At 33.5% G+C, this 25,392-nt stretch overlaps 1 protein-coding gene across 1 annotated transcript in view; it reads right to left on the bottom strand.

Annotated features, from left to right (window-relative positions):
• LTBP1 (latent transforming growth factor beta binding protein 1) overlaps nucleotides 1-25,392 on the bottom strand; it is a 490,138-nt gene that overhangs the window by 21,462 nt on the left and 443,284 nt on the right. The window contains exons 25-31 of the mRNA XM_074209684.1: nucleotides 24,922-25,047; nucleotides 20,785-20,928; nucleotides 9,604-9,789; nucleotides 7,928-8,014; nucleotides 6,394-6,522; nucleotides 5,625-5,765; nucleotides 3,834-4,004 (exon numbers count right to left, since the gene is read on the bottom strand). Of these exons, the coding sequence (XP_074065785.1) occupies nucleotides 3,834-4,004; nucleotides 5,625-5,765; nucleotides 6,394-6,522; nucleotides 7,928-8,014; nucleotides 9,604-9,789; nucleotides 20,785-20,928; nucleotides 24,922-25,047 (984 nt within the window). The remainder of the gene's footprint in view (nucleotides 1-3,833; nucleotides 4,005-5,624; nucleotides 5,766-6,393; nucleotides 6,523-7,927; nucleotides 8,015-9,603; nucleotides 9,790-20,784; nucleotides 20,929-24,921; nucleotides 25,048-25,392) is intronic.

The raw sequence follows: 25,392 nt of genomic DNA, 5'->3' as shown, positions 1-25,392 counted from the left end.
ATTCCCAATTCTATAATCTCCAGGGGTTCCTTCCAGGGGAGGCCTGCTATATATAAATACAATTTGATATATAAGTCCTTTATAACTGAAAGATAACCAGTTCACACAGCTCCTGCTTTTCTAAGTCTTCTTATACCATATTCCTCCCTATGTATCCTCTGATCATGTGATCATGGTTTCCCTGCTATTCCATGAACAAGCCATGAGCTTTCATGTCTCTGCCATTTTCTCTGACTTCTGAATCCTGGAATGCTCTCCCTCCTGGTTTCTTTCAAATTTCAACTAAACTCCATTATCTATAGGAAACCTTTCCCAATCTTGCTGTTATTCTCACTTATCCTGTGTATAGCTTGCTTTGTCCATGTTTGTTTACTTGTCTCCCTGATTAGATGTGGGAAGCTCCTTGAAGGAAAGGCTTGTCTTTTGCCTCTTTTTGTCTCTCTAGCTCTAAGCACAGTACTTGCCTCAAAATGTCTACCACTGACTAATTAACCTTGAGAAGCACATGACCTTTCTACTATTACAAATACTAGAAAAGAAATTTACTATATCTTCTGAAGAATGGTACAAATTTAGACAGCATTTTGGAATTCTGGAATGAAAGGTTTTAAGAGAAACTCGGCATGATAAACATAGCATACTTGTGTTCCTTTAAAACATATAAATAAAAACCTTTACATTCCTGATCATTTTATTATATTATTCCAGTCATTGGTTGCAAATTTTCCCCAAGATTAACTGAATTATTTATGTTTTTGGTAGAGCTTTTGCTTTCATGACTTAAAATGCTTAATTCAATATTTCAAAGATTTGCAAACTGATGTCTCACTAATGGAAATCACAATTCTACAACTCAGTAAAAAGTCTTTGAGAAATGTGGTCAAAAAATTCATCATTCTTTAACTAATCTGCTGAATCTTCAAGTTAGATAACAGATAACAAATACATAATTCTAGATTACAAATGAAGACTTTCTTCACTGAAATTTAATAAAGGTTGAAGGTTGGCAGCACCTTCATTAACCCAGAGTCATCTTCATGTTACATTGAGATATTTGAATACAATTAAAGTGAGGGTCTTTAAAAATAAATTTCTGAAAACTCATTTTCTCCAGGCAGATGCTTTGAAAGATAGGGAAGCATGATTTCACAAGAATAAGGTATTTTTCAAATGTTAAAAAGGTTAAAATAACCACCAAATGTTAAAAATGGCCACCAAATCCATTTAAAGTACAACTATAAATGGAGTTTATCTGCAAAAATATCAGCTAGCAAATATGAAAAAAAGGAACTTGGAAAGATGAAAACATGGAATTAAAAGTCAATGCAAAATATACAAAGTTTTCATGTTCTAGCAAGGTTCCCTGCATGTATGTCCAATATCTATCTAGAATTGAATAGGAAGGTAACATGGAACTTGAAGCCACTGAAATAGGATGACAAATAATCAAAGGCTCTTAAATAGAAGCCAAAATACAGCGCATTCTATTGTTAGGCAGCTTTCATCCTGACAAGTTAAGAAATCCTTTAGCCTATACCTGCTTTCCATTTACCTGTAGGATCAGAAGCTGCCTAACTTTGGAGAATTCCATTTCAGTAGCAAACCGTCAATTCTATCTGTGCATTTTAAAAACAACTAGGATTAGTACCCATGCCCTCCTGGACCACAAGAAAGAAAGGTCTCTCCCGAGCCACAGCAACACTCACATGCTACAAAACTGTGGATGTGTGGAACAATTTGCTCTTTGAATTTTTACCATGATCTTATTGGTACTTACTTGTTCCCTAGTAAAGAGAGTCAAATTCAACCAGGCATAATGTCAGTCCAATTTCTGATGGTTTGTTAAAAATAAATTAAGTACGGATAATAAACCACATCAAAAGTAAAGCTGTAAATAAAGTTTTTTAAAAAAACATGAATAACAGGCAAAAATTCAACTTCATTTTATGATTCACGACCGTATCTGTTTTCCAAGATTAAAAGTCACAAATAAAATGTGGCATATTGAAAATAGCATTAAGAATAAGTATTAGCAAAGTAAAGTTGAGCTAGTAAAGACTAGATAGAAGCAGACATTTTAATAATGAGAGAATTTGTTTCTAAATTTTCCCTTTCCTTCATTGTTTTGAGATGCCACTGATTATATGGATGTATCACAAGATCCCTGGATATGTCAATTCTGCAAATTATGTCAACTTTTTGAGCTTATTAAGGTTTGCTGTACACTGCACAACAAAAATTTTTATTAAATCACTAATATAGAAATAAATACAAATCTAGATCCATCTAGATACTTGTTCCTCAGAATAAGTGATACATAATGCCTAGCACATAATAGTCAATTAATGGTTGTTGATTGATCAATGGTGACTGAATGATTAGTCCTTTTTAACAGATTCTGTTTTGGAAAATTATTATAGTAGCTTTGGACAGGTATTCTTAAGAGTGAGGGTAGTGACTTTAAGCCAATTCAGAATTTCAAAATCAGAAGGCTTGGTAAAAACCCTAGATCTTTGACTTACTCTATAATTCTGGGTAAATTGAGTGAGGAATGGGGGGGTATGTGTATTTGTGTGTGTTCTCTAGTTATAGTATCTAAGAAACACAGAATGTCATATTTGAAATGAACCTCAGTGGCCATCAGGTCTACTCCATTACCTGATAAGTAGTCATTCATCTTCGGTTTGAAGAGATTAAATGATAATATGATCATATAAAGGTGTATACAGAATACATAAGAAATAAACACAGGATAATTTTTTGTACATATGAGAGAAGTAGCATTTGCAGCTATGAGTTTCAGGAAAGGCTTCTTCAGAAGGGTTCTGAAGGAAACAAGGCAAGACATAAGGAGGGGATACATTCTAGCTCTAGGAGACTATCACTGCAAAGGCAGAGATTTCTTCTCTAAGCAAAGCTTAACAGGAGGAGAAATTGCTGAAGGAATATAGTTTAGAATCATAGACCTGGAATTGAAAGGGACTCTAGCAAGCAACCAGCCTAATTCTTTGATTTTACATCTGTGGGCACTGAGGACAAGATAAAATCAAGTGAGCAAGGTGGTCCTACTAATAAGGGACAGGACTACAACCCAAACCCAGGTCTTCTGATTCCATATCCAAAATAATAATAATATACTTCCTCCATATTTATAAGGAGATTAGTGATTAAAATTATTTTTGTAACAGTAGTTATGTTCCCTGGGGGAAAGGTCTTCATTCTTAGCAAAGACAGATACACAGATAGACCCAGGGAGAGAAGTGGGGAGAGAGAGAATCTGAAAATTTTTAGTGTTTTGGGGATATTAATAGTATTGTGCTGATGCGGATGAAAAATCCTCTTCAGAAGAGTAATGGGAGGATTATATACAAGAACTGCACAAGGTGAGAATGATGGATGGATTACAATCCGCACTGATGGAAGAAAAATACAAATCCAGGTCACAGATACATAGTAACTGGAGGATGACGTAGTAGTTTACATGGCTACATTTTTACCCCATCTCCATTTACAAACAAAATATCTGGGGAAATGTGAACTATTTACGTGAATAAATGAAATGATTTTCTTTTCTTCACTTGCTAGCTACTCTATAATAGTACAAAAGACAACCTACAAAGGTAGCCAGCTAGTAATATGTTTCAAAAGGTGTTCTGGCTACATTTTCAATATAATTTGCTTCCTCTGAAATCCTACATATTATATTTTATGCACTTAAAAACATAATAATGAAAAGAGGTCCAAAGATTTTACCAGATTTCCAAACAGGTCCAAGACACAAAAGAAAAGGTCAAGAACCCCCAGATAAGTGAATTGAATAGGATGTTCCTTACCTGAGTCCTTCATAGGGCAAAGTGCACATTGCATGCCCCAGGCCTCTCCATACAAACAGCAACATTCAGTGTAAGTTGTCTGCTTCCCAACCAGTGGTCGACTACAAACATACTCATCACTCAGATGTTCCCAACAAAGATCCTGGTAAACATCAGTTTCTTCTGTTTGTTCTTAAAGAGAAGACAGTCACACAATCATATCACTATTATACTGCTGTTCCTATTTCATACACATGCAGTTTATATATTAGAAGTCAATAATTCTCAAAGTACTACACACAAATAATCTACAAATACTCATCTCTACCCATCTAACCTCTTCTCACTCTAATTAGCCCTACAAAGTCTGAAGAATATAATCAATACGACAAATACAGAAGTCTTTTTTCCCCCAACTAAATTAGGGTTCTTAATTCAGGTGGGGAAAGGGAAGGAGAGAACCTGAATGAAAAAAAAAAAGGTACAATTTACTTTTCACTAATCTCAAACTGAAATCTAACATTTCTTTGGATTATTTAGAGACAATAATCTGAGGCGGGGGGGGGGGTACATAGTTTCATTAGACTGTCAAATGGATCCAAGATATAACAAAGTTTAGAACTCCTATACTAAAGTTTCTTGATCAAAGGATTTAGAGCTGGGAGGTTTAATTGGAAAGAAAATAATCCTATATTTGTTACAATGAACTAGACTGATCTACATTTGTCACACTGAACTGAAAGAAGTCTAGTCCAAGCCTATAATTTTTGAAAGGGGTTCCTAAAGTCCAGAAGGGGTGGGGTGACCGGCTCAAAGTCATTCTTGGTTCTTTTGTAGAGAAGCCATTTTTTTTTACTCTTTCTTTTCCTATAGGCAGTAGCAAGAGCAACACTGTTGTTGGGTATCTTTTTTTTCTTTATCTCCCATATACACTCTAGTCCTAAGACTGAAATATTTCTACAAAACATCTCTCAGAGTCCTCTGCTTATTCCCTGATCAGCAAAACAAAGGAATTTCCTTAGATGACCACTAAATTTTCCTCCAGAAAGCTAAATTGCTTTAACTCCTTAAGAGTTTCCAATTCTAATATTTCTTTCATTCAACATTATTTCTTATAACTAATGTAGTATATGTTAATATGCCTAATGTTCAATCACCTTTTTTCAGTGGCTCCTTGCAACCTTGTAGAAGAATCACCAATACCTTGTCTATCTGTTTAACTGTACTGCTTTTGTCATGTGACTATTAACTCCTTCAGTATGCCCAAATATGCTATCCTTAAAAGGAATCTCCCTCTTCCCTTTTTGGACCTTTAAGTTTTTCCTTAGGCCTGGAAGAGTTCCTCCCTTCCACTCTGCTGTTCCATTTCCTTGTTCAATTTGTTTGTAATTTTCTTGGGTGTGTTGAAGACATGAAGTTACCTAGATAATAATGATCATTACCTAGAAATTTTGTTTCTTTATTGCTTAAATTGCACCAGTCGTATTCTAAGTGATCTATTCACTTCCTTGTTTTACCTGTACACTTTAATAATGTAAATGAATACAATACTATAATTCCAAATACCATCAAAACCTTGTAATACAGAACTTAAATCAAGTGCCATGTAGTTCTTGGTTGCCCATCTTGATGAAAAATATATCTAAATATTTTGTATATTCATATGTATGTCTTGATAAAATTAATATCCTAGAGAGCAGGGATTTTTCATTGTTTGTATTTGTATGCAGAATTCAGTATAGCACAATGTCTGACACATATGAGATCAATAAATATTGACTAAATGACTGACATATTAGGAACAGAGCATACCATTTGAATCTGTTGGCCTTATGCACCTCTTTTCTGTAGTGTCCAACACCATCGGATGGGTACAGAAACAGTTATAAGATCCTTCAGTATTGATGCACTGACCATCAATACAACTGTTTGGGTCCTGACACTCATCCATATCTAAAATTTAAAAAAATCAAGGAAAATCACATCTGATACATTGCTTAGTTAGTCACCAGATTCCTGATTAGCTTCTTTCAAATAATTATACCAGTACTAAAGGAGAACAACTCTTAACTTCATTCATTGCCTGCAGTTTAAAACAAAACAAAAAACAAACAAAAACAAAATTCCATTTTTTTCACTGAAAGAATTAGTATGATTTCACTGAACAAGAAAGAATAATCTTTGATCAGGTTATTCTTTAAAATTCAGGGTAAAATGTCTTGTGACTGTGATTTCAAAACTATTTAATTCATTTCTCTAGGTAATCTGTATAGCAGAAAAATTCTGGGTCAGGATTAAAAAAATGACAAATTCATATGGTACAAATAATGAAACAGGAGATTACACATACATAGAAACACTGGTTACTCCTATGGCCTGAAATTCTATATAGAGTATTGACTTTATACAAAGGTGTAGAACTAATACTGGGTTAAAAAAAACAAAAGTTTTGTTAGGCAAGAGATTCAAAAAATATTTTGAATTTTTTGAGCACTAGGGGAGATAAAAATATCTTTTATTGCAAGCCCCTACCTATTTATTTTTTTTATATTTTTTAATAACCTGCTACAATAAGACTTACCAAAACATTGCAGTTTAACTGGATCATAATATGTGCCTTGCTTACAGTAGCATTCATAGCCAGGCTGGGTGTTCAAACAAAAGCCATGTTTGCAGATTTCTTGTCCAAAAAGTTGACATTCATCTGCATCTATAGACAAAATCATAAGAGAATTAGATTCTTCTCTTTTGAAATATCCCAGGCCTCTACTCAATCTTATTTTATAAAGGAAAAGAAATATATATACCCTCAAAATTATGAAGTAATACTCAGGAAAAAACCCCACCAAACCAAATAGTTATAAGAAGAAAATTTGGAAACCACCCAGTGAATTCAGTAATAATACCAAAATACCACCATAAAATATCCCTTACAAAGATATTCAAGCACAAGAAAATACCATGTTGCTGTCAAGTGGCAGGAATATAGGGATATATCTTTATGAAATGAAGAAATATTATACTGTATGTGTATATCTTTTAGAGAAAAAATATGGAAACAACAACTTGCTAGTGAAACTAATAAAACCACAGGTGTGGTGTCCAGAGTTTCTCTTATTATGGTAGTATTCATGTCAACAAGGCACAGTGATGTTGCATAGTATTTATATCTCTCTATCTATCTATCTAGATATACCCACATTTTTTCAAATTACTTTTCTATTTTTATGCTGAAATTCAAGTATATTCATTAAAATAATATCAAACAAAGAGGAAGCGATACTTTCCATTTTCAATCAAGCCATTTATCCACTAATTGGACATTCATTAATTCAGGAATAAAGTTCTTTTTTACCATTTTCTCAGAAGTACTACTACTGGCTCTTTAAAATACTTAGCTTTCCCGAGTGGATGGGCTAGAAAAATATTTTGAGTCACATCTCTAGGCATTAAGCATTTTTTTATTTTGTTTTTTTTTTAGATTCTACTCTGAATTCATAATCACTCAAAAGATTAGTAAAAAAAATGAAAAAAAAAAACAATTCCTCCTTAACAATATATAAACTCATTTTGGGGATGGAGAAATAGGTCTGTATTTATAGATTTCATTTTAATATGTCCCTAAAGAAAGCTGTACATATATTTAGAGAACAACAGAAGGGGGGGAATAAAGAGATTTCTATTTCTAGACCTACTTTTTCTTTCATTTTGCTTTTTTCTCTCTAGTAATAATAAATCTTTGTAGTAGCAGGATAATTGATAAGAAAGCACCATAGTTATATTTATGGCAAGAACCCTAAAAATTGCCTCCTAATAAAATGTGGGATTTTTTGTTTTTTTTGTAAGGCAACAGGGATTAAGTGATTTGCCCAAGATAACACAGCTAGGTAATTATTAAGTGTCTGAGGGCAGATTTGAACTTGGGCCCTCCTGAGTCCAGGGCTGGCGCTCTTTCCACTACACCACCTAGCTGCCCGAAAATATGTGGTTTCTGATCTCTCTTTGTGAAGAGGTTTTTCTGTCTCTGCCCCCAAATGATACAAACTTTCAGCATTCTTATTACCCAATAAAAATCAAGCTCTCACACTTCTTTTAAATGAGTGATTGGTTCTCACCTTTGTAGTTTTGATCAGTGACACCATAGGATGAATGGCCACTGGGGATAAAACCTTTTCCTTCAGGACACATTTCATTGAATTCAGCTGATTCCAGAAAAGAGAAAATCATTAAAATAAATAATTTTGTGATGGACAAAAAAAGTAAAACCAAGTTCAAGTGCATATCAGATTTCCCCAGGACAAAGTATTCTATTTGAGGGAAGAATCCATGTCATTTTTATGTTAGTATGGTCAGAATCTTACACACAAGCACTTAATAAACATTTGTTGAATTAAAACCTTGAAATATTGATTACTCTTGCTCAAGTAGCTTTTTGGACAAGTCATTGATAAACATTTATTAAGTACTGATGATACAAAAAAGGCAAAAGACAGTGCTTGCCCTCAAGATCCAACAGGGGAGGCAACAAGCAAACAACTTTGCATAAATGAATAAGCATTGAAATTGAGAAGAGTTGGGAAAGGCTTCCTTATAGAAGATGGGATTTTAGTTGAAAATTGAAGGAAGTCAGGGAAGCCAGAAAGAGGAGATGAGAAAAGAATGGAAACAGCCAGTGTGCCAAGAGATGTATTGTCTTGTTTTTGGAACAGCAAGGAGGCTGTCAAAAATCTGTCAAAAAGTACATAGCAGGAAGTATGCAGTAAGAAAACTAGAAAGGTTTTGAATTTCAAGAAAAAGATTTTATATTTGATCCTGGCAGCAATAGAGAGTCACTGGAATTTATTGAATGGGGATAATATTTTGAACTGATGCTTTAGAAATATAATCTCTACTGGCTAAATAGAGAATGAATTGGAGTGGAGAGAGACTTGTGGCAAATAAATCCACCAGTATGCTATTTCCACAGTCCAAGAATGTGTTAATGAGGACCTGCACTAGGGTGATGGCAATACCTTTGGAGAGATGGGAATGAATTCCAGTCCAAAGATCTCAAAAACAGACAAAAACAAATATATTAAGCTATCTTCATCTTATGACCATTAAATGAAGACCATTATTTGTCTCTCAGATCTCAAACTGACTGAATAATCTGTCAAATATCTTATTTCAAAGATTCAATAAGAAAATATTACAGTTAAAAAATTAACTCATTTGACATTACTATGTCAAAAGCCTTTGATTTTAATAGTGTGGGAACTCATGCCACTGAAAAAGATTTAAACTGTCATTTGTAATCTTTGGGAGTTGTTTGAGGCTCTGAAATGCTCCTTCTCTCAAGGGCATAGAATTAGTATATGTCAGAAGCAGGATTTAAACCTTAATCTTTTGGAATCTAAATCCAATACTTTATCCATTAAGCCACACTGTCATACTCTTGGTATTAATCTGCAAAGGATTACAATATTCTACCATTTAACTATTAAGTACCTCAGAAGAGGTTTTATTTTTTAAATATTTTTAAATGGCATTGTCTCTAACCAATTGGACACAAGTTGGAATAGACCAATCTCTCTTGTCCAGTCTCACAGCAAGTAGTTTAATTACTAAGGTACTACATTTGCCCAAGTATGATCTAAAATTTGACTTTTACACAAAGAACCACTAAAGTGGTCCTGTGTCATGGAATTAGATAATAGGATTCCATTTTTATAGTAAAAAATGAAAAAATAAACTATTTAGAAAGTGTATTGGCAGTATCAGCACCAAACAAAATCACTAAACATTTACTTACCAGTTCCAAATACAGGGCATGGGAAGATCTCACAATTATCTCCCCATCCAGCACCTAATGTGCAGCAGCATTCTTGTTTGGTAACATTGGATGTCAGTACATTATCACAGAAATTGGCATCATTTAAATTGTAGTAGCATTCTTTCTTTTCTTCTTTTTCTTCTTCAGGTTGATCTACAACTGCCTCTGAAACCAGAAGGGGAAGAGTGGAACAAAGGAAAAGTTCTATTAGGACGATTTGAAAGGCCACAGCAAAGAAACAAGAAGATTCCAAAAAGACTCACTTAAGAAAGGTCAAAAGCATTCTGTGGCCATAACATGGCTTTCTATACTCAGTACTAGATCGTTCTGTTTGAGAAAAGAATAAAAATAAAAGTTTCCCTTATTGAATGCTGATAAACTTTGAGTCCTCTATGAGGGTCAAAATAACACAAAAACTTAACTTTTATAGAATAAGTCTTTTCTTGAAAATTCAAATTTTGCTGTTCACAAAGTTTCTTTCCCAAAATGGGGAACATTCCTTGGCAACAAAGCACCTACTTTAATTAACTGGAATTTTATCTGATTCTCCTTACTTAGAGGGCACCTAGACGTTTCTCTGCATCTCTCTTTTACACACACACACACACACACACAAAAGTGAATTTGACATGAACCCAAAGCCTCTTTACAAGAAGACACTAAAGAGGAAAAATAGAAAGGTACTACGTACTACTGGGACTGAAAGCCTAAAAAATAATTCTTTATTACTGAATATTTAAGCCAAGCTCCAAAGCAGAAATCCAGAGACAGAGAATCTAATCAATCAATTTACTGATAAGCATTTTTAAATACCTATTGTATGTTAAGCAATGGGGGTCCAAAGACTCATAGTTCTTTAAAGGTTTACATAATTGGATGAAACAGTACATACAAAAGAAATAAATATAGAATACATAACAAAATCAACAGAGTTTGAGGAATCAGGAATAGGGAAAAGCCTCCGGAAGAATCTGGCACTTAAACTGAACCTTGAGGGAAGACAGAGGTTATTCTAAGAAGTGAAGGTGAGAGGAGAGAGCCAGACCAGGTTTCCGGGAAGAAGCCTACAAAAATGCCCAGTTTTTGAAGCCTGTGGAAAATTATGATTCATGGTCTCATTTTAACGCTGTGCAATGAGAATAATTCTTAATCAAAGTGTCTGGGTGACTTTTAGGGCACTTACTGTTAAAGGACTACAAATGAGAGGTTGTAAACAAAATAACTGACTAGAGAAACTACACCTAAAGAAGAACCTCTTCCCTGAACCTAGACAAACAGACATGTTACATAATATTCCCTGACTGCCCTTCCAATAGTATAGTAGCCATGGCTCCCATGGCCCCCAAGAGGAAAAAAAAATTGACTATCACAATCAGCTAGGTAGCACAATGGATAGAGCACAAGCCCTGGAGTAAGGAGGACCTGAGTTCAAATCCAGACTCAAAACACTTAATATTTACCTAGCAGTGTGACCTTGACCAAGCCACTGCCTTGCAAAAAAAAATTACCACATTAGTGATGGCGAGAAGAAGAAACAACAAAAGGGAACAAATATACATATAAAGGTGAAAAATAGCATGCTTCAATTTTCATTCGAATTTCATAATTCTTTGGATGTAGATAGTCTTTCCATCACAAGTCTTTTGGAATTATCTTGGATCATTGTATTATTGAGAAGAGCTAGATCTAGCCTAAATATCATCACATAATGTTGCTGTTAATGTGTACAATATTCTCCTGGTTCTATTCTCTTCATATACCACAACTTGCCCACCATTTTCCAAGTGATGGACATGCCCTCAATCTTCAATTTTTTGTCACCACAAAAGGGGTGTAGTTCAACTTCTCCAAAATTCTCAAACTCTTAACTTGTCTATCACTCGCCTGCTGTTTTATATACTATAATGCAAAGCACAGAGAAGTTGGACCTGTCTGAACACAGGATACCCCACTGGCACTGTAAAGTATTGGTTTCTTTCCTAAAAGATAAAGGTAAAGTCACTTAAACTCACTTTGGTTTCATAGCCCTCTAAGCTCCTCTATCATTGTGACAACTGCTAAAAGACTCTCAGCATTTTAGATGGATAGCTTATAGCTATTTATAGGTCTTTTTCAAGGCTTGGGAGATTTCTCCTTTTCCTAGTTCCCTGTTAAATCTATCCCTTTTACTCTGGAAAAATTGAGAGGTTCCATAATTCATGAGCACACTGATATAAATTGTGGGGGGAAATTAGTTAGGAAATGCTTTTAGAGTTCTATTCTAGAGGGTTCAATCAGTTTTATATGATTATTATTTATTCCTAGTTCATTTGTGATTCACCTGACTTTAAAATGAATCCTCAGAAAGTAGTCAGGGATTGATAGAAGGTGAATATCTCCAATTTACAACACAAGCTATAATGCAACAACTACTCTGGGGTGAGACATATCCCTCATGGTATGTACATATTAAATTTCAGTCATATGAATGAAACATTCCAGAAGGTTGTAAAGAACATAAATGATGGTGTGCTGAATGACTTTTGAGGCACTGAGCAGTCAAGAAATTCTATATAACCTGATATTTATAAAGTCTAAATTAAGTAAGAAACACTGTGTCCTTAACTCACAGGATGATAAATCCTCAATTCTAATTGAGGATAAATGTGAGTCTCTTATTCTTCTCCTAGAATTTTTTAAAGTTAGGGATAGGACATAATAGTTTCTTATTTCACTGCATCCCTATAACAAATAGATGGTCTTTGTCTATCTTAGGGACAAAAAAAAAGAAAGGCTTTGCTAGTGAACAATAAACTTGGATAACTCTTTCCATATTTTCCTGAATATATGACTTTAAAACTTGGTTTTCCTGTTTATCTATTATGGATGGAGGAAGTTCTTGGACACCCTGCATATCTGCAATCTATACTTTGTCATTTAATATGGAATTTTGTTACAATCGTAGTAACATAAAAGCGGCTTTAGCCACCTTCATGTCAGTAAGTACCAGAGCTATATATCATCTAGTCATCTCCTCTGCCAAGTAAGGGAAATAATTTCTCAAACCCAACTAGCCCCTTCTCATAAAAGGCTTTTTAGGGTTGTTCTGAGAATTGTGTGAGATAATACATATAAAGAATTTAAATACTAAATAAATCCCAGGTAATATTACTCTTCATCCAATGACTTTTATTTTCACAACATAATATTTTCCTTTCACCCTCACACATGAATTCCACTTACTGTATATAAATCATCCTAGAGAAACAATATGTTACACTTGTTAACAAAATTCCATATATTATTGTCCTTTGGAGAGAGTGGAAATTTTTATCTTCCAAAGTTATGATATTATAAGATCCATAGTATCTACAGGACAATACTGGTCAAAGATGGGACTTTGGTTTAGGATCATTAAAAGCACATCCAAATACCATGGATTTACAAAATTTATTAGGATTTAAATTTAAGACAAGTAATTAACAAAAACTTGATTCTGAATGATGTCAAACAAGAAAGAAATTGTATTTTTTTGTAAATACTTCCCATTTCCCATAGAATTTTTTCTCCAGATGAAGAAATTAAATTTTTTTTCATGCTTTTCCTAAAAAGGAAGATTATGAATATTATATAAGGGAAATGACTCCGTAGATAATTATTTATTCATGTTTTATATTTGTCTTACTTGTTTTCATATTTTCTGTCCCAAAGTATAAAATTCCACTATTTACACAGCTGAGATTGGGGGTTATGCAGATTCAGACATAAGAATGAGATGAAAATTATTTCTCAAAGATCATTCTGTGAAAAAAGTTACCATTTATATATTATTAACCTTCTGGTAGTTCATTTTTGTTCTTAACAATCCATTTGTCCATTGGAAAAACTTGAATAGAAAATGTTTTCCATGTTAACTTCAGGATCTGTTGTGAAAATATAGCCAAGAATGGAAGATGCCAACTGGAAGGTACTTTACTTATGAAAGATAAAATATTTGAATCTTTATGCCTTTCTGTAACAAACAAAAATGTGGATCATGATGTGGATCAACTGTGTAAATGAGTTTAAATTAGAAACATGCCAATTTTCAGTTTAAATAAGAATTTATGTTAGAGGGGCGGCTAGGTGGCACAGTGGATAGAGCACGGGCTCTGGAGTCAGGAGTACCTGAGTTCAAATCCAGCCTCAGATACTTAATAATTACCTAGCTGTGTGGCCTTGGGCAAGCCACTTAACCCCATTGCCTTGCAAAAATAAAAACTAAAAAAAAAAAAAAGAATTTACATTAGAAGTAAACAGCATTTAGCACATACATTTGTCTTCTTTTAGCTTAGTGGTATGGTTAACAGCAATATTAACAATGGCTTACACTTACAAAAGCATTTTAAGGTCTACCAGTTTCTTTACAACACTAGGCAGTAGGTGGTATATTATTATTCCCATTCTCCAGATAATAAAATTGAGATTTAGAAAGGTTACATGAATAAAAATCCACACAATTTATATAATCCTGGGCTTGAGTCCAAATTTACTGACTCTGAGTTAAGAGGACTAAAGAGAGAGAGAGGAGCAACAATAATCTTTTCCTTATTAAAAATGGTAATCTCTAGAAATTCCTTCAACTCAGTGGTCTTAGCAACTCCAATAGCATTTTTGCTTTCTTTTTGAAGTTGGATAAAGTGTAAATTAATCACTGTTTATTTTTCAAGTTCATGATTCAATGTTAGTTTGCTGTAATGCTGTGGTCTGTCCAATGACTGAATGGTTTCCTTGCTAATAAGTAAGAAATGATAGACTAGGGCAATAGGAGTACTATATATTATGAAAAAGATCATTTTCATGAATTCTCTTACCTATGAGGCTTCATATTGGGAAACTTTTACTTTTGCTTGCTCTCTTCTACTACTTTCCAATATCAGTTATCTGCGTTTCCTTCTCTTCTACTATCTTAAACTGCAGTAGAGCTCACTAATCCCTTAATAAGTCCCAAAGAGAACTCATTATATTTTCCTCAAAACCCATCCCTGCCCCAAACTTTCTTATTTCTTTTAGTAGCCCCACAAGCCTTCTAGCTACTCAGGTTTACAATCCTGTGAATTATCATTTTACCCTCTTTATAGCTAATAAATTACAAATCTTATCAATCATACCTCAATATTTATCATCTGTCTGTCTCTTTCTACTCAGTCTTTTTTTTAGTTTTTTTTTTTTGCAAGGCAAATGGGGTTAAGTGGCTTGCCCAAGGCCACACAGCTAGGTAATTATTAAGTGTCTGAGACCGGATTTGAATCCAGGTACTCCTGACTCCAGGGCCGGTGCTTTATCCACTGTGCCACCTAGCTGCCCCTACCCAGAGTCTTGATCCTAATTTTATCACCTTGCACAAAAGTCTCCTAATTTGCTCTCTATAATTATCTCTCCTATTTTATCAAACACAAAGCTGCAAAACTGATAGCCCAAAGACAAAGATCTGACCACATCAAGCCCTCTCTCATATGCAAAATTCTTTAAAGATATTAATACTCTTCTTTCCACCCACATGTATTTCATACAGAATATCTGAATATTCTGTATTCATGTTTGTGGATTTGTATCCCTGCCTACAGGAGAATATAATCTTGAGACTAATTTCTTTTTTTTTGTTGTTCTTTAGCCCTAAAAGGCATTTATAATGTTTATTAAATGAATGGGTAGTAAAAGAAATTATTTTGAATTAAATTTGAAATGATATTAATGAAAGAAATTGAAGGAGAAGATTTAAAGGGAATATAATAGCTTTGTGGGGAATAGCATGGTTCAGAACACAAAGATCAAGAAAGAAAGGAGGTCAAACTATGAATAAAAATCAAAAGATAGCAAGATACCGAAAGAAAAAGAAAGAGAAGTTACTAACCATCAAAGACAGACAATTTTTATTATGGGAATAAATAAGAGGAGAGCCATCAGGTAGTGAACTCATTTAAAATAAGCATTCAGAGGCTGGAAAAAGAATGAAAGAAATGTAAAGAATGAAAGAAATTTGTGATTTAGGGTTGTGTTATTAAGAAGAAAATACTGAACAAAGATAAGATGAATAAAGAAGAGGGTTATGCGGGGCGGCTAGGTGGCGCAGTGGATAAAGCACCGGCCCTGGAGTCAGGAGAACCTGCATTCAAATCCGGTCTCAGACACTTAATAATTACCTAGCTGTGTGGCCTTGGGCAAGTCACTTAACCCCATTTGCCTTGCAAAAAAAATAAAAAAAAAAGAAGAGGGTTATGTACTGACCCTGAAAGATACATAAAGTACAGTAGAAGAGGAAAAATGGGAAGAGAAAACCTACACAGAAATAAAGAAGAGGCTACAACAAGAAAAACAGTCGTCACTTAAGGAAAATGTCTTATAACAAAAGAAACCTTAACACCATAGACACAAGTCTATCAGGTATGCCTATAAAAATGACTTCCTTAATAACAAAGTCTGAGGCAAGGATAGAGTACTGGGGGGGAGAATTAAAAGGAATTATAAAAACCATTCTTTTTCAGGTTTAATTTCTAGAAAATTCCATGGTTCCGGCTGTCAATTGGAACAAGATTTCACTAGTCAGATTCTATTTTATTTCTGCTGAGGGAAAGATCTAATTCTAAGAATACAAAATGATGGTACATCTTTGACATTCCATTGATTATTTTAAAAATCAATAAGAGTATATCATTTATTATTACCCTGAAAAGTATGCAACAAAAAGTTAAATATTATTTTAGTCATCTTGCATAAAACCTTACTTCTAGAAAAATATGTTGAAAAATTTTAATTGGGATGAGCAATTTTGGTCATTACTTTTTATAGTATTCAAATGTGGGAGAAATTTTACCCTTTTTAAAGTGCATATATTCCTACTACCTACCTACTTTTATAGTATATACTCATTATAAACACTCTCAGGAGTTCTCTCAGGAGTTTTATGGCCTCCCTGTCTTCACATTCTTGCTGCCAAAGGTCTTTTTTTCCAATCAAAAAATATTTTAAAAACCTCTTCCAAATGTTAATTTATTTCACAGGTTAACTGAAGGTAACAATTGACTGATACTAAATGAAATTTCCTCTTTAAAAAAAAGGTATATATCCAAAACCTGTAGTATATCCCTACAGAAAGACAGATCACAAACAATGTTTGAGCTCAAATTGTCAGGACCAAGAGAAAGAATTGCACGAATTTATCCCAATATCTCCAAACAGTGGAAACATTTTCTTCATTGTCTTTCCTTCTACTATTTGTGAATGTTGGAAAGCAAGTGAAAAAAAGAAAGCTAGGTTTTTCTACTTAAGTATAAAATGAAACTGGGATTGATTTGCACTGGAATGTTCTACTAGCAATCATTGACACATTGGAAAACCATTTGTATCTCAGCAGAACTAGGGTTTGGAAAAGTGTAACTTACACATTTGACCTTTGTTTAGGTACTACAACCTAAGAAGAATTTGTTCTCAACCAATCTACATTTAGGGAATCATTAACTATTAAGTTTAATAGCTATGAGTTGCCAAAGACTCAAAGTTAAAATGGCACAGGACATTCTTTCAAGGCACTTACAATTTAATGTAAAGGGCAATTAAGTTAAAAAGAGGAATATATTAAGCATCTACTATGTGCCAGATACTATTAAGCATTTTACAAATATTATTTCTTGTAATTATCACAACAAATCTCTGAGATAGAAGCTATTATTAATCACATTTTATACTTGAGGAAATTGAAGGTGACACAGATTAAGTGACTTGCCCAGAGTCAAACCCAGATAATGTCTGAGGTCAAATTTGAACTCTGGTTTTCCTGGCACTCTATCTACTGCACCATCTAGCTGCCTTTGGTAGAAGGATATCATATGTCATAAGATATACACTAACTGTAGATAACTTTATCACCAGCAGTATGACAATGGGGAATAAATATCTTAGTTATGGTGATCAATGAAATGGATTTTTAAAAAAATTATCTTCAGAGGGGATCTTTTTCTTAATTTATCTAAAGAGAGTGGGATTAGACTAGAAAATAATGCTAAGTACCAAGGATCACACGATTTTAGGACTATAAATATCAATTTATTGTTAGTACTTGAAATGTGAGAACTTTATTAAAAGATATATGATTTGATATAATGTAGGGAAAATAGAATTGTATCAATAAATTTGTATTATAAATAAAATAAGAAGACAAAAAGCCATTGTAGCAAAACTGAAAGATGTTTCAGAAATTTCCTTTGGAATTAGGGATTGTCATTTTATCATGGGTCCAAAGGGAATCTGAAACATCATTTAATGGAACACTTTGACATCTTGCTTGGATATGATTATCATCATTAAGATAATTTTAGTTGATGTGTGAATTTGACACAGAGAAACCCTATAAAGAAACTGATAAAGTCATTTAATCTAAGAGATCTCTGATGTTATCTAATTCAAGTTAAGCCTAAGGAAAAATTCCTGCTTTAGCAGAATTGGTATATTTTGATATTCAGCAAATGTAATGCAAGGAGATCTTAGGGAAGGATAGAAAAATATGGTTACAGGAATTAAGAAATGAAAAGAGGCTCAAGATAAATGACTAGTAATATCCAGAATGAAAATCCAGATCTTCTGATTCCCTATCCTATCATTATTGCCCTCCTGAACAAGAAATTTTTCTGTGACCTTCATTTCCTTCTTCTGGAATAGGCCAAGACATTATTCCAGCATCTGAATTAAAAACCAAGGAAAAAACCTTTTCACTTTTCAAAATATAAGATAGTGCCTTTCCTTCAATGTGTTAAAAAAAATACTATCCCTAAAAAGGGCTATCTTCATGACTCCAGGGCTGGTGCTCTATCCACTGTGCTACCTAGCTGCCCATAAGGGGCTATCTTGAAAGATAAATAATTACTAAATAAATAATTATAAACAAAACTAAGTACCCATATTATTTTCTAAGTAGAACAACTTCTTACTGCTGACCTCATTGCCCCTTTTTTGCTAATCTTGATTGAAGACAGAATCAAGTAGTTATTTAATTTAGTTTTCACAAAGTATAATGAAATTCATCAAAGCACAGAGATGCTTCTCCTTCAAAGGATGCCCTCATGTTCCATGAGACATAAACTTAAAAAAAAAGTATAGGGGTTATCAGGCACCAATTTCTATGAGAAATTTTGGTATTTTATTTTAAATTCTATAGTATACATCCTAAAGTAACTCGACATTTGTAGCATCACTCTTCCTGATAAACTTCACTTTAAAAAAAAAATACTATATTTATTTGTTTTTCCAACTACATACAATGGTGGTTTTTACCAATCATTTTTTTGCAAGGTTTTGAGTTTTACATCCCCCCCTTCCCTCCCCCCCTCCAATAGAAAGCAATCTGATATAGGCTCTACATTTATAACCATGGAGTATCACTCTTGACAATTCATTTTAGAAGAAAAATATTTTGTTATCAAATCATATGCTTATTTTAACTTCAGCATATTGTAGCATTCTCCTTCCCAAGTACTTGTAAACATGGAACCTTATTTTATGCCATTTCAGGAAGCAAAGCAAATTTTCTCTGTGGAAGTACAATGGGGAAAAATCTTGGATTAAAATGAACTAAAATGGTCTTTTTTCCTCCATTTTTATTTACTTCCCAAAACCTTTGCTTCAGTTAAAATCAAATCAAGTTATATCTACACAGCACAAAGTAAATGAGAGCAAATAACTGAACCAATTTGTCTGAATAGCTGATAAATCTTATGCCTCTTGGTCATGAAGATATGGCTGATGCAATGTCTTGAAAAAAATGACAATATAATTATGACTCCATGAAGTTCTGAAAAAATCTAGGTTTGCTACTCGGATAGCAAGATTTCTATCAGAAAGAGCAAAGTTTCATGCTGTGTTTAGTTTAGTGAAATATAAAAATTCTTTTTCTGCAAGGGATTTCTTTGAGTTTTTGTTATTGTTGTTTGTTTTTTATTTTGGGGCACAAAGTAAAAATGGTACTTGAGAGAATCAATCCAAATTAGTAAGACAAATGATCATATTGAACCAAATTTACAATCACACATTAATCTCATTATTCAGAGTTCTACAGAGCAGGTCTTAATTTTATCATATAGTTTTAGATGAAGACTTATTGTAGAGAGAAACCATCTGCACACTAATTCATTTCATTATCTAATAGATTTGCATCCTCACAGAACCACCTAGGTCTGAGAGTAAACTCAGAGGTCACTGAGTTTTAGCTTTCTTCCTTTTTCAGATGCAGAAACTGAAAGACTGTAACTAGAGACTGCATGAAATAAAGTAGGCATTAAGCTGGCCCCCAAATCAGCATGTCCTGGCTTCTAGACCCACCAAAAGACCTAGAAGAATTCCATACAAATAGAGAAGCAAAGGACCCAGGCCTGTGGTCCAGGTCAGGCCTTAGTGTTCTTTTCCTTATTCCTGTTTCAAGTGTGTCTTCTAGGAAACAAATGAGCTTTTTCAAAAACAGTGGTGTGATAAAAAAAAAAAAAAAAAAACGGCACAAGCAATGAACGGGAAGACAGATTAAACCTGAAGTACTGTGTTCAGTTAAGTTTCATATTCCAAGAAAGGAGTACACAGGCTGGAATAAACTCTGGAGAGGGCAACCAGGATTGAAAGAGGCTCAGAGGCCTCAAAATATAATGGAGGAATGGAGTCTTTAAGTCAGAGAAAACTGAGAGGGACCTTGATACTTGTCTTCAAAATATCTGGAGGGTTGTCATATGGAGGAGAGATTAAACTGTTTAGTTTTGGTCCCAGAGGGTAGAAGAAGGACAACTGGTAGAAGAAGCAAAGAGGTAGGTACAGGCTTCCTGTAAGAAACAACATCCAAAGCTGCCTGGACAAAGAGTTGTTTTCCCCTTAAAAGAAATCTTTAAGTCAAGTTGGATGAACATTTAGATGATTCAGAATCAGTACTTGGTCATTAGACAAATTGGAAGGCATCTAAGGGTCTGTATAGTTTATGGATTCTGTGAATTCTCTAGAAACTTGAAATTCTAAAAGCATAATTCAATTTTATAGTTCAATTTCAGGAATCTTTCTTATTACCATCAAGTTTTTTATACAGAAAAAGAACTATTATATTATTACATCCCTTAGGCCCATGAGAAAAGTCCTGATACTTATTTATTATATACAAAGACTTCTTGACTTTACCTGGTGAGGATCTGGAGCGGCACTGTCCAGTCATGGGATTATACTCCTGGCTTTCATCAGAACACATACAAAGGAAGGATCCTTCTACATTTTCACAGAAGGCTTCACCACATACTCCACTAAGCATTTCACATTCATTCACATCTGGAAAAACAAAGGATAGATTTAGATGTGTTCTTTATTAGTGATAACTTTTTTTTATCAGCTAATCTCATCTCAGTTTGAGCTTTGGAAAAGAGAAGTGAATCCCCAATGAGCAATTATGCAAAGTGAATGCCTAAGAATGAGATTATTATCTGTACTGTAAAGGCTCTGAACACTGAAAGAAAAAATTCTAAATCACTTCTTACATTTCTTGCTTATGCTAAAAGATAAAAGTTTTAAAAGATTCTATTCAGATGTTCATGTAAAAGAAAGTTCAGATACTTAAAAATAACATAGAATTTTTAAAAGTTTCACAAAAGTTTACTATAGCCCCTTGGACTTTTTATCATGATGACATATAAAGTATGACTCTAAGAATCTGCTTTTCTATAATTTAACAATATATACTTCAGATAATATTCAGGTTCTATTTCATCTGCAAGACACATAGAAATTAACCTCTCTACAAAACAGTATAAGTTAAATAAATAGGGTCGAGAAATTATATAAATGATTTTTCTTCCTATTTGCCTCTCTGCTGATTTTACACATGACAAATTTTCTTAAGCTAATCAAATTCCTTTTTCATAGTTATATTAAAAGTTTACAAAAAAGTATTTTTATTCAATAATTATGAAAGTATAAAAACATAAATCTTGGGTCTCTAAATTCTCTCACAATGGAATCATAACTATTTCCATTTCATCCTGCCTTCTGAGTGTATCTAAAGAAATACTGTTAATGTTTAAACAATTTAGCAAAATGTGGGACCAACTTTTTAATAACAGTTGTACATTAGTCATTACACAGGTACAAAACTAACTCCACGAGCAAATCCTGAGATTTTCTTTGCATAATTAATTTGGAACTCAGATTATCCAAACTATTTAAGGAATATAAGAAGTTGTCTAATTGTAATTGTTAGATAGTTAATTCACTTTTTATACATCTTAATAGCCTAGGTCTACTTAGAGTCTCTGTGATATGAAGTAAAATGAGATTCAGTTATTTTAGTCAAAGTTTTATAGTACTTGAACTAATTTTATATGTACATGTCACACTGTCAAATGTATTTTAATGGAGAATTAAAATTTACTTCAGTTATTTTTAATCACTATTTCAAATCCCAGATACCACTCACCTGCCTCTTAGCATATGAAAAAAAATAAGTTTAAAGCTTTATTTCTACATTTATAAAATGGGAATAATGGAGCTGAATCTTCAATCTTTTTTTAATATTTTGAATTTAAAATATTTAAATTAAAATTTTTCATTTAAAATATATTCCGATTATTTACTATTGCTCTTAATAGTAACTCATATTTATATGGTGCTTAAGTACCATTTTTTAATTCAAAGAGTTTTTAATCCTTGGAGTGAGGTGCATTGAAAAGATAGATGTTCAGTTTGACCCCAGAACCCCACGAGAACCTATAGCAACAGTTTTACCAAGGTAGATTCAGCAATTATTCCCTGAAGCTTCCCAGCAGGCCCTGTCCAAGTTACTAGGAAAGGAGTTACTGATCTTGGTGTTCAAAATAAGTTATTAAGGAAAAGAATAGGACAAAGAAGAATATAAAGAAGGAGCCACCTCCATCCCTGACAGTACTATTCTTTAATAGGTTGAATCTGTCATCACCTCAACTGTTTGTAAGCCTCAAGTAGGAGCAACTGGGTGGCACAGTGGACAGAGCACCGGCCCTGGAGTCAGGAGGACCTGAGTTCAAACCCAGTTTCAGACACTTAATAATTGCCTAACTGTGTGACCATTGCTTTAAAAAAATTTTTTTTAAAAAGAAATTTAAAAAAATATATCAACTAGACCAAGGCAACAGAGGAGTCTGACCTGGGTTCAACCAAAACCAAGAAGCTCTATCTAACCAAAGCAAAAATCAAGGACCAAAAGAATTCATTTGAGTCAAATTTGTGATCCATTTGTTTTAATGGGTTAATGGCAGTTAAGAATCATACACGTGAGCTATTATTAGTAGCAATAGTAACGATGAGGAAATTGAGGCAGAGATTAATATTCAATGGCAGTTTCTTTAGACTCAGTGCTAGGAGTAAAACCAAGAATCTGTAAGGCTAAGTTCAGTCTTCTTTCCAAGACAACATAGTTTAAAGTCCATTTATTTATTTGTACTTGGGTACCAAGCTTAAAAGAAGAATTAGATTGCAGTTCTACATTTCTTAGAGTGAGACAAACTTAGAAGAATTAAATAACTCATTTAATAAAATCTAAAACACATACATGGTTTCCAAACAATGGAATTTCTGTATGAGATGTTTGACTAAAAAACTCCAAATCATGCATCTGTAGCTAGAAAATTGAATTTCTAAATAATCCCACAAGTGCTATTACCTCAAGGATATATACATACATATATATATATATATATATATATATATATATATATATATATATAGACGCGCGCGCGCACACACACACACACACACACACACACACACACCTTGTGATTCTGGATTCATTGAAATGGTAAATTTAAAACTTTAATTGCAAATTTTCAAACTGAAAAATTAATGAATCCTACTCATATGCCATCTGCTACTAGGACAAAACATTAATTCTTTTCCAACTAAGGAAGACAAGAGTTTAACTTGTTATATTCTATAATGCCATAATAAATTTCCTTTCATTTAAATAAAAACAAGCTTCATAATGAATAAAACTTCATGAAATAACTCTGCAAAACACTCAATCATAAATTATACATCTTTCTGTAGGAGCCTAGGCTGTGAAACAATAATAGTTCAGTATATTTGATAATATTCAAGAAAGTTTCCATTACTACTAAACCCTGAACTTATTTACTAAAAAAGCCATCTATTTACAAAATCATATGCCATTTTATAGGTGTCACTTCTGGAAAACAAAACTATGATCAACATTATTCTTTAAATATAGTGCCCAAGGAGAGAAGTAAGACAGACAAGCCCTACCACACTTGACTATATTTCAGGTAGGAGTTATTACAAAGCTTTATTTATTCCACTAAGAATTTAAGCAGATGGTCTACTTAAAGAAAATCAAACTTAAAATAATAGATTTTTTTAAAGAATTCAAAACTGCTTGACTTTCAAACAGCATAAATCACTGCATCTTATTTTAGAAAGAGATAAATAGAATGACTCAATTTGACACGTCCTTTCATGCTATTCTTTTATCCTTCATTCTTTTTTTTTTTCCTTTTGATTTTTGCAAAGCAATGGGTCTAAGTGATTTGCCCAAGATCATACAGCTAAGTAAGTAAGTCACATTTGAACTCAGGTCCTCCTGACTCCAGGGATCTACAGTACCACCTAGCTGTTCCCATTGTCCTTCTTTCCTGAGAAAGGATCATGACTTCAGGAAAATGATACCATGACTTTAAGTGACCGGGACTGAAGTGAGGGAGGGCTATACAAAATCATCAACTTCACTTTCTCCTTCCTAGCAGTCTGGATTCAGTGGCAAGCTAGATTTCAGGAAGCCTGGAGATGGTTCTCATGTATGAGAGATCTTGTTCTTTTTAAACTAAGCTCTTTCCTCAGGTCACAGTTTGACTGAGGCAACATTCATTCCATGATTAAGATCAGATGAGAAATGAAGCAAAGATTTTACCCATTAAAAAAAAATCAATCTGGAAAGGGAAGATCTTCAGAGTCTCTGACCCAAACAAAAACAATTGCTATTTACATTCACTCAGAGTCCACTCAGAGCCCAAAGAAAGACCAAATGAGTCTTGGGCTGGATCGATCTTGGTCAGTGTATGAGAGTCAGAGAACCAGAAATTCTTGAATGAACATTTCTTGACAAGGTATTTGATTTGAAGGAAGAGAGTTAAGCTTAAGTATTTATGGAATAAATATTTTTAAAAATGATGTCTGGACTAAATGTTGCCAAACAATTTTGGGGTGGAAATTAGTCTTTTCTTGATATCACGAACTTTTCTCTTACTGTGGAGTGTTTTTAGAAGAATTCTAAAAACTCACCTACACATGCTTGTCCATCCTGTGGGGCCTGAAAGCCTTGATAACAGAGACAACGGAAGGAGCCAGCTGTATTGTCACAGAAACCATGACTGTCACAAATAGTGTTGTTTACACATTCATCAATATCTGCAAAAAAAGAAAATTTCCCATCAGATATAATATAGAAAGGCAATTTAATGAACATAGGACATTAATAATATATATATATATGCTAATATGCACAAATATAAAATATGTATGTATGATAGCAAGTCTACATAAACAATTGCACAATTTTACATGATAGTGAAACATTTTGCCTGATAATAACAACCAAAATTTGTTCCAAGAAAAATAAATTCATTTTGCCAGAAAAATCAAAGCAATTGTAACTGCCAGGGTCAATATTTTCTAAATATTTCCATCAATACTTTTCCATGGAACTGCATTTTGCCAGGGGAAATATGAGCCTATATTATAGGTACAAATGTT

The sequence above is a fragment of the Macrotis lagotis genome, chromosome 1, assembly GCF_037893015.1.
Source record: "Macrotis lagotis isolate mMagLag1 chromosome 1, bilby.v1.9.chrom.fasta, whole genome shotgun sequence".
Classification (NCBI taxonomy): Eukaryota; Metazoa; Chordata; class Mammalia; order Peramelemorphia; family Peramelidae; genus Macrotis; species Macrotis lagotis.
This window is presented reverse-complemented; position numbering and strand designations above follow the sequence as displayed.